The sequence below is a fragment of the Salmo salar genome, chromosome 26, assembly GCF_965601325.2.
Source record: "Salmo salar chromosome 26, fSalSal1, whole genome shotgun sequence".
NCBI classification, from domain to species: Eukaryota; Metazoa; Chordata; class Actinopteri; order Salmoniformes; family Salmonidae; genus Salmo; species Salmo salar.
Window position 1 is genome coordinate 4,090,121 of NC_138316.1, and position 15,416 is coordinate 4,105,536.

At 45.7% G+C, this 15,416-nt stretch overlaps 1 protein-coding gene across 2 annotated transcripts in view; it reads right to left on the bottom strand.

The window, feature by feature from the left end:
- Positions 1–15,416, bottom strand: part of cmya5 (cardiomyopathy associated 5) — a 99,666-nt gene that overhangs the window by 57,801 nt on the left and 26,449 nt on the right. Inside the window, exons 3-5 of one of the 2 annotated variants that reach the window (XM_082969336.1) lie at positions 7,549–7,644; positions 7,033–7,257; positions 3,031–3,053 (exon numbers count right to left, since the gene is read on the bottom strand). In XM_082969336.1, the coding sequence (XP_082825462.1) occupies positions 3,031–3,053; positions 7,033–7,257; positions 7,549–7,644 (344 nt within the window). Of the gene's footprint in view, positions 1–3,030; positions 3,054–7,032; positions 7,258–7,548; positions 7,645–10,923; positions 13,679–15,416 lie in introns of those variants that run through there. The other variant, XM_082969337.1, reaches the window with a different exon arrangement.

Sequence of the window (15,416 nt, forward strand, 5' to 3'; positions counted from 1 at the left end):
TTGAAAAATGGGTGTCTGATTATTTCTGGCTGGGTACTCTGCTGACATAATCTAATGTTTTGCTTTCGCTGTAAAGCCTTTTTGAAATCGGACAGTGTGGTTAGATTAACGAGAGTCTTGTCTTTAAAATGCTGTGAAATAGTCATATGTTTGAAAAATTGAAGTTTTTGTATTTTTGAGGAATTTGTAATTCGCGCCACGCCTATCATTGGATATTGGAGCAGGTGTTCCGCTAGCGGAACGTCTAGATGTAAGAGGTTAAGCCAGTACATGTCCAGGCCCGTCTGAAGTTTGCTAGAGAGCATTTGGATGATCCAGAAGAGGATTGGGAGAATGTCATATGGTCAGATGAAACCAAAATATAACTTTTTGGTAAAAACTCAACTCGTCGTGTTTGGAGGACAAAGAATGCTGAGTTGCATCCAAAGAACACCATACCTACTGTGAAGCATGGGGGTGGAAACATCATGCTTTGTGGCTGTTTTTCTGCAAAGGGACCAGGACGACTGATCCGTGTAAAGGAAAGAATGAATGGGGCCATGTATCGTGAGATTTTGAGTGAAAACCTCCTTCCATCAGCAAGGGCATTGAAGATGAAACATGGCTGGGTCTTTCAGCATGACAATGATCCCAAACACACCGCCCGGGCAACAAAGGAGTGGCTTCGTAAGAAGCATTTCAAGGTCCTGGAGTGGCCTAGCCAGTCTCCAGATCTCAACCCCATAGAAAATCTTTGGAGGGAGTTGAAAGTCAGTGTTGCCCAGCGACAGCCCCAAAACATCACTGCTCTAGAGGAGATCTGCATGTGGGAATGGGCCAAAATACCAGCAACAGTGTGTGAAAACCTTGTGAAGACTTACAGAAAACGTTTGACCTGTGTTATTGCCAACAAGGGGTATATAACAAAGTATTGAGATAGACTTTTGTTATTGACCAAATACTTATTTTCCACCATAATTTGCAAATAAATTCATAAAAAATCCTACAATGTGATTTTCTGGATTTTTTTTCTCATTTTGTCTGTCATCGTTGAAGTGTACCTATGATGAAAATTACAGGCCACTCTCATCTTTTTAAGTGGGAGAACTTGCACAATTGGTGGCTGACTAAATACTTTTTTCCCCCACTGTATAGAGCTGCAATCCCCCTCCCTTTGCCTTCAGAACAGCCTCAATTTGTCGGGGCATGGACTCTACAAGGTGTCGAAAGCGTTCCACAGGGAGGCTGGCCCATGTGAACTCCAATGCTTCCCACAGTTGTGTTAAGTTAGCTGGATATCCTTTGGTAGGTGGACCATTCTTGATACACACATGAAACTGTTGAGCGTGAAAAACTCAGCAGCGTTGCAGTTCTTGACACAAACCGGTGCGCCTGGCACCTACTACCATAAACTGTTCAAAGGCACTTAAATATTTTGTATTGCCCATTCACCCTCTGAATGGCACACATTCACAATCCATGTCTCAATTGTCAAGGCTTAAAAATCCTTCTTAGATCTCATACCCTTCATTTACACTGATTGAAGTGGATTTAACAAGTGACATCAATAAGGGATCATAGCTTTCACCTGGTCAGTCAGTCTATGTCATGAAAAGAGCAGGAGTTCTTAATGTTTTGTATACTCAGTGTATATTACACCCATCTAAACATACATTGTTTGAGAGATCAGACATATCACTATAATCCGAGTGTTCATTTTCATTGCATTCATTTCAGCATATCTAATTTGTAAAAATGTCAACTGTATTAACACCCATCAAAATAAAGTTGTCTTTCGTCTCTTTCTTGTTATGTAAGTGTCAAGAGGGTGTGTTAAATCCCCAACGAAGCTTTTGCATTCTTATAGATTCTATGGAAAGACAATGTATGACATTGAGCACATTTCAGCCATTACCGGGGTGTTTGACAGGTCATTACAAACATTTCCTCTGTCGTAACAGTATCGGGAAAATAAGACGGGCACAAGTGAGAGTTTGAAAGAGTCACAGGAGTAAAATGAAAGAAATCAATCCAGAGAGATTTAAGTGACAAGTGGATTTTGCACCCCTCAAACACAGGAAATAGATGGCTGCCAAAGACCTCAGGTGGGCAGGGCATGCACATTGCTAGTGTGTGTGTGAGACCCATTGCCAGAGACATACAGGTAACTGCCAAAATAAAGGAAACACCAACATAAAGTAATCTTAATAGGGCGTTAAATAGCTTCAATGCGTCTTGGCATAGATTCTACATGTGTCTGGAACTCTATTGGAGGGATGCGACACCATTTTGTTGATGTTTTGTTGATGGAAAACGCTGTCTCAGGCGACACTCCAGAATCTCCCAATTGGGTTGAGATTTGGTGACTGAGACACACACACACACACACACACACACACATACACACCCTTTAAACCCTGTATGCTCCTTTGTGACCTCTTTTTAAAAGTCACTGAGATCTCTTCTTGTAGTCATGGTAGCCAAAATGGGCTAAATGGGCAACTGGGCATTTTTATACATGACCCTAAACATGTTGGGATGTTAATTACTAAATTAACTCCAGAACAACACCTGTGTGGAAGCACCTGCTTTCAATATACTTTATATCCCTCATTTACTCAAGTGTTTCGTTTATTTTGGCGGTTACCTGTACCTGCCTGCAACACTTAATGTTAGCTTAGAAGCAAAACGTCACAGTCACATGCTATCAACAGAACCAGCTGGTTGGAATGTTAAATCAATCAACATGGTCACCAGGGTTGGGGTCAATTCCGTTTTAAAATCCAGTCAATTCAGAATGTAAACCAAATTCCAATTCCACATTTTCCTCATTGAAAATAATTGAATAGTATTGGAATTTCACTATTCTTCCTGAATTTAAATGGAATTGACCCCAACCCTGGTGGTCACTACACTCTGAATATGACCAACCCCACCAGTCAACAAAATGACGACACACACCTAAACAATAATTTTGTCCTTTGCTCAGTATAATCATGCTAGTATAGCTTACATCCAATATTGTGAGTACAGCTGACACGGTGCAGTTACCTCATATAGATGTCTTTGGATGTCTGTGGATAAGAGGTTTCATTAGGTACAAACAATAATAACCTACAATAATAACTGCAAGGTTTCCATCCAACTGCTTCCACCAATTCAACCTAGTTCTCAATGGGTCTGAAACTTCAAGCCCGGTCCGACCCAAGCCCGATGAGCTGAAGCCCGAGACCCAGTCCGACATCACAAAAATGTAATGAGCCCGAACTCGAAAAAAGCCTGATTTCTAGACAACAGCCCAACCTTTTCCTAGACCATGTTGCTATTTTGCGAAAGTTAACCAGTAGGCTATTCATTTACACTGGTGTTGACAACAACGCAGCAGAGATGGCACCGAGTGGGGTGAGGAGGTGAGAGGGAAAAGCCCTTGCCTTGTCTAAGTAAAGTGAGGAGAGGGAGAAAACCCAACTTGAATATAATCAACAACTGTTATATGTGGACTCAAAGTGTGTAAAACATCCATATATACAGTATCTTCATAAATTAGACAGATGCTACTTCTGATTCCATGAGCTCCAACGGTCTCATGCAGCCTATATAAGTACAAGTCAGTCAGTCATGCCTTTAAATACAGCTTTAATTTTGAAAATAATAAATGAAATGTTCTAGCTAATTAAGTTATGGCCTAAGTATTAAGACAACAGAAGAGAACACAACAGAAGAACAAGTCAATAACATAAAAATGTAGTCTTGAATAATTCAATTATAAATACATGTTCTGGATATTATTAGCTATAGACCTATGGCCTATATATTAAGACAACAGAACACAACAGAAGAAAATGTCTCTGTTCTCCTCGGGTCGATGGTCCGGCCTGCCACAATGAATATCCTTTCGCTGCTAGTGGCCGGGACGCAAAGCACCCATCTCTCTAACTTGGCTAGCAGTGGATATGTTGTGCTGTTGGACTTTCACCAGCCCAACATCTCTCTGTTATCCGTCATCACAGGTCACTTTACGATGTATTTTGTCACATCATCCTCTTCTTCATTCCCTGCTGTGACATTTTCCCACTCTGAAAAGTCAAGCTCTGCTCTCTTGGCGGGGGGTGGCACTGAAACGTCATCCTCTGTGGCCTGTGGAAGTGTGCTCATATGATCACATCTTGCCTGTCTTGGGGGGGGGGGGGGGGGCAGCATCCTGAGCTGGTTAAACTTGGGCCAGAGAAACGTTGCCATCTTGTGTAGATCTTTGATGTCCACCTTCCTCTCCAACCATTCACTGTGTCGTAGTCACACTGCAGCCTGCTGGCAGTGAGTCTTGCGCATTGGGCTGGCAGTGATGCTTTAGTCTCTCTGACCATTGACGGGTTAGCTGACAACATCATGAAAACGTTATATGCGCTTCAAAAGGGGCAGAAGGCCATGTGTTGTTATGGTTCTGAATGGCCAGATAGCTAGCAACAATGACAAGGAAGGAATGACAAAGAATGTGGTGAATCATAAGTGACTTGTTCCAGCGCATTTGATCTTGTTCTTGTTTTGAGGTGTTTTGCTAATATGGCTCAAATCTAACCAACATCTGTAATGATGTATTTGAGAAACAACTTCTCATTGTTCTACTTTAATTATGTTTTCAATAACCATTGGAAGCAAAATAAAGTTTACATGTTATCAACAATGTAAGCCAACCCTGTCTGTTTAGCCCCATAGTTGCGCATGCGTCGTTTTTGTTGCTACCAACTCGCCTATAGACACACAAGATTCAGTGTGGGGTATTTGTCCCCCTCCAGTTCCATCTGTGCGTCGTAAAACGGCTAGAGGAACTCCAGGAGAAACTGCAGGTCATCAGCTGCGATTTTCTCCACGGGCCTCCAGATTTTCATGCGGTTTGTTGTACACGTCCTGGACAGCGTACAAGTCAGGTAGACTGTGCTAAATCTTGTGTCCCCCATCTGAAGCAGGGTCTTCGAGAGTTGGGTAGCCAGTCCAGACTTCTTGACATACCTGATAGAGGCATGATTAACACATCATAAACTTTCAAAACCGGTACATGGCAAAATAAGATTGCCCACATAGTAAGGCTCTATGATATTAATTATATTCCTAAATACAATGTTGGTTTGACATGGTTGAACAAAATAATTAGGATAACATGTCATATTTATTTAAAAAATGTTATAGCCTACCTGACCAGGAACTTTGCTGCGGTGAGGGTTTCAGCGATGTCCTCAATGGCCAGTGCTGCTCCGTCAAGACCATGACATAGCACCATGTTTAGAACGTGGTCCTGACAGTCCAGCCTCTGATACGGTCGAAGGGCAACAACGATGTTGGAGCCGTGGTCAGTCACCCAAACAATTCTGCTCAGTGACATAGCGTCAAGGCCAAACTTTGTCATGAGCAGCTTCACCAACTCTCGCCTTATGTTCTCCTCAGTTTTTGAGTCTTCAGCTGGACACAGCCGTGGTCAAGTTTCTTTCAATTAACTGGAACTCTTCAGTTATGAAATGACATGTTGTCAGATAACTAAGCTTCCGATAGTCACCCACACTGTGCCCTCTTTCAGGTTATCCTTTACCTTATCTGTAAGTTCTTCTCTTTTGTCCTCTGCCATTCTCTTGCACCTGGCAGAGACGGTATCGTGACTGAGTAGATCAGCCTCTCCCATAAGTGGCTCCCACATATATAAGCTCCTGGCATCTTTGAAACGAAAACTGAAAAATGTGTTAGTCACTGCCTGTTTTGTTTTCTTTGACAGTTACCGTTTTGTTGACGAAGCTGACATAAAAGCTTTGCCTGAGTAGGCTGTCGCGCCACGGCATTGTGCAAAATGGTGCTGCAGGGAAGAAGTACCTGTCGTCTTGCTGTCATAACGTAGAACGGTCTCGCATCCTCTGCAATTGACATGGCCAGCTGATTCTCCCATTGTTTTAACAACCAAGTCGAATGACTTCCACACATCTGATTGGCATTCAATTCGCTGTAACATGTTATAATGGTATAACAGAGTTGTTGTAACCAATGTATCCTATGTTCAGACCCTACCATATTGGTAAGTCACAGGTGTATGAATGTGTCATGTGAAAGAAGTATGGCAGGGAAGGCACAATTAGCAAATAGGGAATGTTTTTTGTCTCAACAAATGAGGGATTTTGGTAACATGACTTTTGAGTCAGAGAAACAACACGTAAGAAACAAGTTAATAATTGTTATTAGATAGCAGTTTCAGCACCCCGTACAGCGCAATACACACTGGAGCCTGTGCCTGCTCCTGCAGCTGACAGGGAGGAGGAAAGAGAGACAACTGCGCCAGTCACAAAGGCACGCACTGAAAAAAAAAAATTACACGTCGCAGAAAGTTAGAACCAGACCTGGCCCGAATCAATTCTTGAAAACACATGGCCAGCCCGAACCTGTAAGGCCCAGGCTGAAATTGATAACTTTAATCCAACCCTCTGAGAACTGATTATCTTAACGAAGGATGCATTTGTCAGTAGTTTCAAGTTTCTATGTCACATACACAAGTACAGTGAAATGCCTTTCGCACAATGCAGTAATCATTAACAATGTAATGCTAAAAATAACAAGGTAGAACAAAGTAAGTAAGCATAATATATACAGGGTCACTTCCAGTACCATATTTACAGTGTGCAGGGAAACTGGATCGATAGAGGTACAGTAGATACAGTATGTATAAGGGTAAGGTGACTAGGCATCAGAATATATGATAAACAGAGTAGCAGCAGCATATATGATGATTGTATGTGAGTGGTTGTGTGTAGAGTCAGTATAAATGTATGTGCATATAATGTGTGTGTGAGCGAATTATGAAGTGGTGTTTGTGCGTGTGTTGGATATAAAATACAAAGGTTAACTCAGACAGTCTGTGTAGCCATTTTGTTAGCTATTTAGTTAGCCTTTTAGCAGTCTAATTAGCACTACACTGTATTTGTGTGTGTGTGTGTGTGTGTGTGTGTGTGTGTGTGTGTGTGTGTGTGTGTGTGTGTGTGTGTGTGTGTGTGTGTGTGTGTGTGTGTGTGTGTCCCTCACCTGTGTGTCTGGGTCTATCTCTGCCTCTCTAGCGGTGGTGTCCAGTGTAACCTTGGCCTGGTCTATACTCTCCTGGAAGGAGACGATCTGGTCGTAAAGCTGCTCCAGCTTTGCCTTCTTTTCCTCCTCCATGCTCAGAGACATGGTGTTGTACTGCTCCATCACCAGAGCCATCATCTCCTCATTCTGAGCCTCCATCACCTCCTCACTGTCCCTGCAATGGTCCTGGGAACATAGAGATCAGGAGGTACAGGGGACAGAGAGAGGTACAGGGGAAAGAGAGAGACAGGGGACAGAGAGGGACAAGGAACAGAGTGACACAGAGAGGGACACGAAGTCTAAACTGGTCCGTTGGAAGAGAAACTGAAAGAGAAGGGTTAGGCCAGAAAAAAATCTGCAGGGAAGTTTTGTGGTAACACTTTGCATTATAACATGCATTATTCTACGCATTCAATAACACACAAGTAGACAGTTACTTGAGTTTGAGAAGATAGCAAATTCTCTCTCTTCTCCTACCTCTACAGTGTTGTATCCCAGCTCTAGTTCTGACACCAGATCCTCAATGTTCTCTGATCTCTCCTGCAGTTCTGAGATCCACTCACTCAGCCTCTCCTGGAATACGAACGGAGCACAGAAACACACTGAATGAAAACTTGAACTAGGAAAATACAATACAGGCTACTGTAAGGATGGGCTGTTTTAGATGCAGTGAACACAATAAAAGTGTTGGTTTTGCTCTTCTGTAAAATAAATATAAATAATTCAGTCTCTCCCCTTTGTCGCTCAACTCTCCATATGTAAGGACTATGTAAGTGTACTTGGGACACAAAACAATAGTTGCTGGTTCAAGCCCCTGCTGAGATGGCACCAAGGTGGTGCCGATAGAGATGGCAGCTTCGCTTCTAGTCCTTAGGAAACTGTGCAGTATTTAGATTTTTGTATGTATTATTTATTATATTGTTAGCCCAGAAAACCTTAAGTCTTATTACATAAAACCGGGAAGAACTATTGGATATAAGAGAGACGTTAACTTACCAGCACAACCAGCACTACGATCAGGAATAAGACTTTCCCAAAACGGATCCTTTGTCTGTGTCACGGTTGATGTCGGTGAATGAGGACCAAAACGCAGCAGGTACGTGAATGCTCATCTTGATTTTTAATTAATCTCAACAATGAACATACAAAACACAAAAAACGAACACTCGACAAATAAACAGTCTGGTAAGGCACAAGGCTATACACAGAATAATCACCCACAAATCACACATACAAACACACCCTAATATATGGAACTCTCAATCAAAGGCAGATAGACAACACCTGCCTTCAACTGAGAGTCCCAACCCCAATCAACCAAACATAGAAACACACAACCTAGACTAACCATAGAATTACTAAACATAAACCAAAACCCGGAATTACTAAATCAAACACCCTTTACACAAAACACACCACCCCGAACCACAGAAAACAAATACCCCCTGCCACGCCCTGACCAAACTACAAAACAATTAACCTTATATACTGGCCAGGACGTGACAGTACCCCCCCCTTAAAGGTGCTACCCCAGAAGCACCTTAACAAAAAATAACCCCAAGCAACACCAACAAAAAGTCCCCTTTTCTAAAGGGAGGGAAGGGAGGGTGGCTGCCGTCAACGACGGCACTGTGCTACACCCCCCCTCCCCAACCCACCTATTTCTGGAGGTGGCTCTGGCTCCGGCCGTTCCAGGCTGTCGGGCCACTCTGGCTTCGCCGGGGGGCAGTCGGGGCAGTCTGGCAATTCGGGACAGTCTGGGCAGTCTGGCAATTCGGGACAGTCTGGGCAGTCTGGCAATTCGGGACAGTCTGGGCAGTCTGGCAATTCGGGACAGTCTGGGCAGTCTGGCAATTCGGGACAGTCTGGGCAGTCTGGCAATTCGGGACAGTCTGGGCAGTCTGGCAATTCGGGACAGTCTGGGCAGTCTGGCAATTCGGGACAGTCTGGGCAGTCTGGCAATTCGGGACAGTCTGGGCAGTCTGGCAATTCGGGACAGTCTGGGCAGTCTGGCAATTCGGGACGTTCTGGGCAGTCTGGCCACTCCGGCAGTTCTGGGCAGTCTGGCCACTCCGGCAGTTCTGGGCAGTCTGGCCACTCCGGCAGTTCAGGGCAGTCTGGCCACTCCGGCAGTTCAGGGCAGTCTGGCCACTCCGGCAGTTCAGGGCAGTCTGGCCACTCCGGCAGTTCAGGGCAGTCTGGCCACTCCGGCAGTTCAGGGCAGTCTGGCCACTCCGGCAGTTCAGGGCAGTCTGGCCACTCCGGCAGTTCAGCGCAGTCTGGCCACTCCGGCAGTTCAGCGCAGTCTGGCCACTCCGGCAGTTCAGCGCAGTCTGGCCACTCCGGCAGTTCAGCGCAGTCTGGCCACTCCGGCAGTTCAGCGCAGTCTGGCCACTCCGGCAGTTCAGCGCAGTCTGGCCACTCCGGCAGTTCAGCGCAGTCTGGCCACTCCGGCAGTTCAGCGCAGTCTGGCCACTCCGGCAGTTCAGCGCAGTCTGACCTCTCTGGCGACTGTTGACTGGCGGGCAGCTCTGACGACTGTTGACTGGCGGGCAGCTCTGACGACTGTTGACTGGCGGGCAGCTCTGACGATGACTGTTGACTGGCGGGCAGCTCTGACGATGACTGTTGACTGGCGGGCAGCTCTGACGATGACTGTTGACTGGCGGGCAGCTCTGACGATGACTGTTGACTGGCGGGCAGCTCTGACGATGACTGTTGACTGGCGGGCAGCTCTGACGATGACTGTTGACTGGCGGGCAGCTCTGACGATGACTGTTGACTGGCGGGCAGCTCTGACGATGACTGTTGACTGGCGGGCAGCTCTGACGATGACTGTTGACTGGCGGGCAGCTCTGACGATGACTGTTGACTGGCGGGCAGCTCTGACGATGACTGTTGACTGGCGGGCAGCTCTGATGATGACTGTTGACTGGCGGGCAGCTCTGATGATGACTGTTGACTGGCGGGCAGCTCTGATGAAGACTGTTGACTGGCGAGGCTGGGTTGACGCACTTGTAGCCTGGTGCGTGGTGCTGGTACTGGGATTACCAGATTATGTACACGCACCTCCAGGCTAGTGCGGGGAGCGGGAACAGGACGAGTCGGACTGGGGTGACGCACTTCCGGGTCCGCACGAGAGACAGGAGCTGGAAACCCAGGGCTATGGAGGCGCACAGCCGGTCTAGATCTTACCTCCTGCACAACCCGCCTTGGCTGGATGGAACTAGTAGCCCTGTACGAGCGGGGTGCTCGTACAGGGCAGACTGGGCTGTGCAGGGGCCTGATGGTAGCCGTGCGTAGAGCGGGAGTTGGGTAGCCTGGTCCTCGGAGGCGTACCGGCGACCAGATGCGCTGCGCAGGCATCCTCCTACCAGGCTGGATGCCCGCTCTAGCACGGCACCTGCGAGGGGCTGGAATAACGCGCACCGGACTGTGCGTGCGTATGGGTGAGATAGTGCGCTCCTCAGCGAAACATAGCGCTCTCCACCCCATACGCTCCTCCATATAACCACGAGTAGCTGGCTTCCGGCTCTTCTTACGCCTAGCCAAACTACCCGTGTGCCCCCCCCCAAAATTTTCTTGGGGGTGCCTCTCGTGCTTCTCCTTCAGCGCGTACTTGGCCTCGTACCACCGCCTCTCTGCCTTGGCTGCCTCAATTTCCCACTGCGGGCGTCGATAATCCCCAGCCTGATGCCAGGGTCCGGCCCCGTCCAGAACTTCCTCCCAAGTCCACTTCTCCCGCCAGTCCAACTCGAACTCCGTCTTCTCCTTCCTCTGCTGCTTGGTCCTTTGGTGGTGGGTGATTCTGTCACGGTTGATGTCGGTGAATGAGGACCAAAACGCAGCAGGTACGTGAATGCTCATCTTGATTTTTAATTAATCTCAACAATGAACATACAAAACACAAAAAACGAACACTCGACAAATAAACAGTCTGGTAAGGCACAAAGCTATACACAGAATAATCACCCACAAATCACACATACAAACACACCCTAATATATGGAACTCTCAATCAAAGGCAGATAGACAACACCTGCCTTCAACTGAGAGTCCCAACCCCAATCAACCAAACATAGAAACACACAACCTAGACTAACCATAGAATTACTAAACATAAACCAAAACCCGGAATTACTAAATCAAACACCCTTTACACAAAACACACCACCCCGAACCACAGAAAACAAATACCCCCTGCCACGCCCTGACCAAACTACAAAACAATTAACCTTATATACTGGCCAGGACGTGACAGTCTGCACCTCCCAGGGCATTTGAACTGATTCCAGAGGCTGACCCAAAACAACGCCGCCGGAGGAGAGGGTGCCGGAGCGGTCTTCTAGTGAGGCTTCGAATGCGCGCACACCACCCACCGCTCCCGAGTAAATTACTCGCAAATGTCCAGTCCCTAGTTAACAAAGTCGACGAAATACGGGCAAGAGTTGCTTTCTAAAGAATTATTCAGGATTGTAACATACTCTGTTTCACGGAAACATGGCTAGCTGGGGACATGCTGTCAGAGTCCATACAGCAAACGGGATTTTCAGTACATCATGCTGACAGGAATAAACATCTCTCTGGTATAAAGAAGGGCGGGGGTGTATGCTTCATGATTAACGACTCATGGTGTAATTGTAGCAACATACAGGAACTGAAGTCCTTTTGTTCACCTGACATAGAATTCCTCACAATCAAATGCCAACCGTATTATCTCCCAAGAGAACTCTCCTCGGTTATCGTCACAGCCGTGTATATCCCCCCGCAAGCGGATAACAAGACGGCCATCAAGGAACTTCACTGGACTTTATTCAAACTGGAAACCATATATCCTGAGGCTGCATTTATTGTAGCTGGGGATTTTAACAAAGCTAATTTGAGAACAAGGCTACCTAAATTCTATCAGAATATTGATTGTGGTACACGAGCGAGTAACATGCTCGACCATTGCTACTCTAACTTCCGCGATGCTTACAAGGCCCTCCCCCACCCTCCTTTTGGCAAATCTGACCATGACTCCAGCTTGTTGTTCCCCTCCTATAGGCAGAAACTAAAACAGGAAACGCACGTACTTAGGTCTATCCAATACTGGTCTGACCAATTGGATTCCACGCTTCAAGATTGCTTCATTCACGTGGACTGGGATATGTTCCGGTAGCCTCAGATAATAACGTTGACGTTTACGCTGACTCAGTGAGCGAGTTTATAAGGAAGTGTATAGGAGATGTTGTACCCACTGTGACTATTAAAACCTTCCCTAACCAGAAACCGTGGCTTGATGGCAGCATTCACGTAAAGCTGAAAGCACGTACCACCGCATTTAATCATGGCAAGGGAAATATGACCGAATACAAATAGTGTAGTTATTCCCTCCGTAAGGCAATCAAACAACCAAGGTGTCAGTATAGAGACAAAGTAGAGTCACAATTCAACGGCTCAAACACGAGACGTATGTGGCAGGGTCTACAGACAATCACAGATTACAAAATGAAAACCAGCCCTGTCGTGGACATCGACATAGCGGCCTGCTACCAAAGACTTTGAAAGTTCCTTCAAGTGCAGTCGCAAAAACCATCAAGCGCTATGATGAAACTGGTTCTCATAAGGACCGCCACAGGAATGGAAGACCCAGAGTTACCTCTGCTGCAGAGGATAAGTTCATTAGAGTTACCAGCCTCAGAAATTGCAGCCCAAATAAATGCTTCAGAGTTCAAGTAACAGACACATCTCAACATCAACTGTTCAGAGGAGACTGTGTGAATCAGGCCTTCATGGTCGAATTGCTGCAAAGAAGCCACTACTAAGGACACCAATAAGAAGAAGAGACATGCTTGGGCCAAGAAACACGAGCAATGGACATTAGACCGGTGGAAATTTGTCCTTTGGTCTGGAGTCCCAATTTGGGATTTTTGGTTCCAACCGCGGTGTGAGTGAACAGATGATCCCCGCATGTGTATTTCCCACCATAAAGCATGGAGGAGGTGTTATGGTGTAGGGGTGTTTTGCTGGTGACACTGCCTGTGATTTATTTAGAATTCAAGGCCCACTTAAGTGACTTAAGATACCGTAGAATAGTATACATATGTATACATATAATAGTGTACACAGTGTATACATATGAGATGAGTAATGCCAGATACACTACCGGTCAAAAGTATTAGAACACCTACTCATTCAAGGGTTTTTCTTTATTTTACTATTTTCTACATTGTAGAATAATAGTGGAGACATCAAAACTATGCAATAACACATATATGGAATCATGTAGTAACCAAAAAAGTGTTCAACAAATCAAAATATATTTTATATTTGAGATTCTTCAAATAACCACCCTTTGCCTTGATGACAGCTTTGCACACTCTTGGCATTCTCTCAACCAGCTTCACCTGGAATGATTTTCCAACAGTCTTGAAGGAGTTCTCACATATGCTGAGCACTTTTTGGCTTATTTTCCTTCACTCTGCGATCCAACTCATCCCAAACCATCTCAATTGGGTTGTGGTCGGGTGATTGTGGAGGCCAGGTCATCTGATGCAGCACTCCATCACTCTCCTTCTTGGTAAAATAGCCTTTACACAGCCTGGAGGTGTGTTGAGTCATTGTCCTGTTGAAAAACAAATGATAGTCCCACTAAGCCCAAACCAGATAGGATGGCGTATCGCTGCAGAATGCTGTGCTAGCCATGCTGGTTAATTCAGTCCTACTTACATTTGTGTTTATTGGGTTTATGTTGTGTAATTTGTTAGATATTACTTGTTAGATATTACTGCACTGTCGGAGCTAGAAAAACAAGCATTTGCTACATCTGCAAATAACGTGCATGTGACAATCAAATTTGATTTGATTTGAGAAGGAGAGGGGGGCAGTCAGTGGCGGTGTCCCTGAATTGTCTTCAAAGTGGGCAAAGAAGGTGTTTAGTTTTCTTTTTGTTGTCCGTAATTGCCTGAGCCTCTTGCCTGAGCCATTGAATTTCAACTCCACTTTGTCCCTATACCGACATTTCGCTTGTTTGATTGCCTTGTGGAGGGAATAACTAGACTGTTTATATTAGGCCATATTCCCAGTCCTCTTTCCATGGTTAAATCTAGTGGTTCGCGCTTTCACTTTTGCACGAATGCCGCCATTCATCCATGTTTTTTTGGTTAGGGTAGGTTTTAATAGTCACAGTGGGTACAACATCTCCAATGCACTTCCTTATAAACTCACTCACCGAGTCATCATATAGATCGGTGTTATTCTCTGAGGCTGCCCGGAACATTGCCCCGTCCGCGTGATCAAAACAATCTTGAAGCAGTGATTCCGATTGGTCAGACCAGCGTTGAATGGTTCTAGTCACGGGTACATCCTGTGTGAGTTTCTGCCGGTAGGAGGAGCAAGATGAAGTCATGGTCGGATTTGCTGAAGGTAGGGCGAGGGAGGGCCGTGTATGCATTGCGGAAGTTTGAGTAGAAGTGGTCAAGTGTATTGCCCGCGCGAGTGCTGCAATCAATATGCTGATAGAATTTGGGTAGCCTGGTTCTCAAATTTGCTTTGTTAAAATCCCCAGCTACAATAAATGCAGCCTCAGGATATATATCCAGTGAAGTGAGGGCCGTCGTGAGGGCCGTCGTGGTACCTGCTTGAGGGGGTATATACACAGCTGTGACGATAACTGACGAGAATTCTCTTGGGAGATAATATGGTCGGCATTTGATTGTAAGGAATTCTAGGTCAGGTGAACAGAAGGACTTGAGTTCCTGTATGTTGTTATGGTTACACCATGAGTTGTTAATCATGAAGCATACACCCCCATCCTTCTTCTTCCCAGAGAGATGCTTATTTCTGTCGGTGCAACGCATGAAGAAACCCGGTGGCTGTACCGACTCCGACAACATATCCTGAGAGATCCGTGTTTCCGTGAAACAGAGAATGTTACAATCTCTGGAAGGCAACCCTTTCCCTAATTTCGTCCACCTTGTTGTCTAGAGACTGGACATTTGCGAGTAGTATACTCGGGAGTGGTAGGCAATGTGCCCTTCTACGGAGCCTGACCAGAAGACTGCTCCGTCTGCCCCTTCTGCGTCGCCGTTGTATTTGGTCGCCTACTGGGATCCGATCCATTGTCCTGGGTGGTGGTCCAAACAGAGGATCCGCTTCGGGAAAGTCGTATTCCTGGTCGTAATGTTGGTAAGTTGACTTCGCTCTTAATTCCAATAGTTATTCCCAGCTGTATGTAATAACACTTGTAAGAAATAATACATAAACATACATAAACTCTAAGAATGGGAGCCGTTGTCCCAAACGCGAGAAGGCAGGCGATAAAGCTTAGGTTCAAAATAATATTTTGGACAGATTTTCTCCCA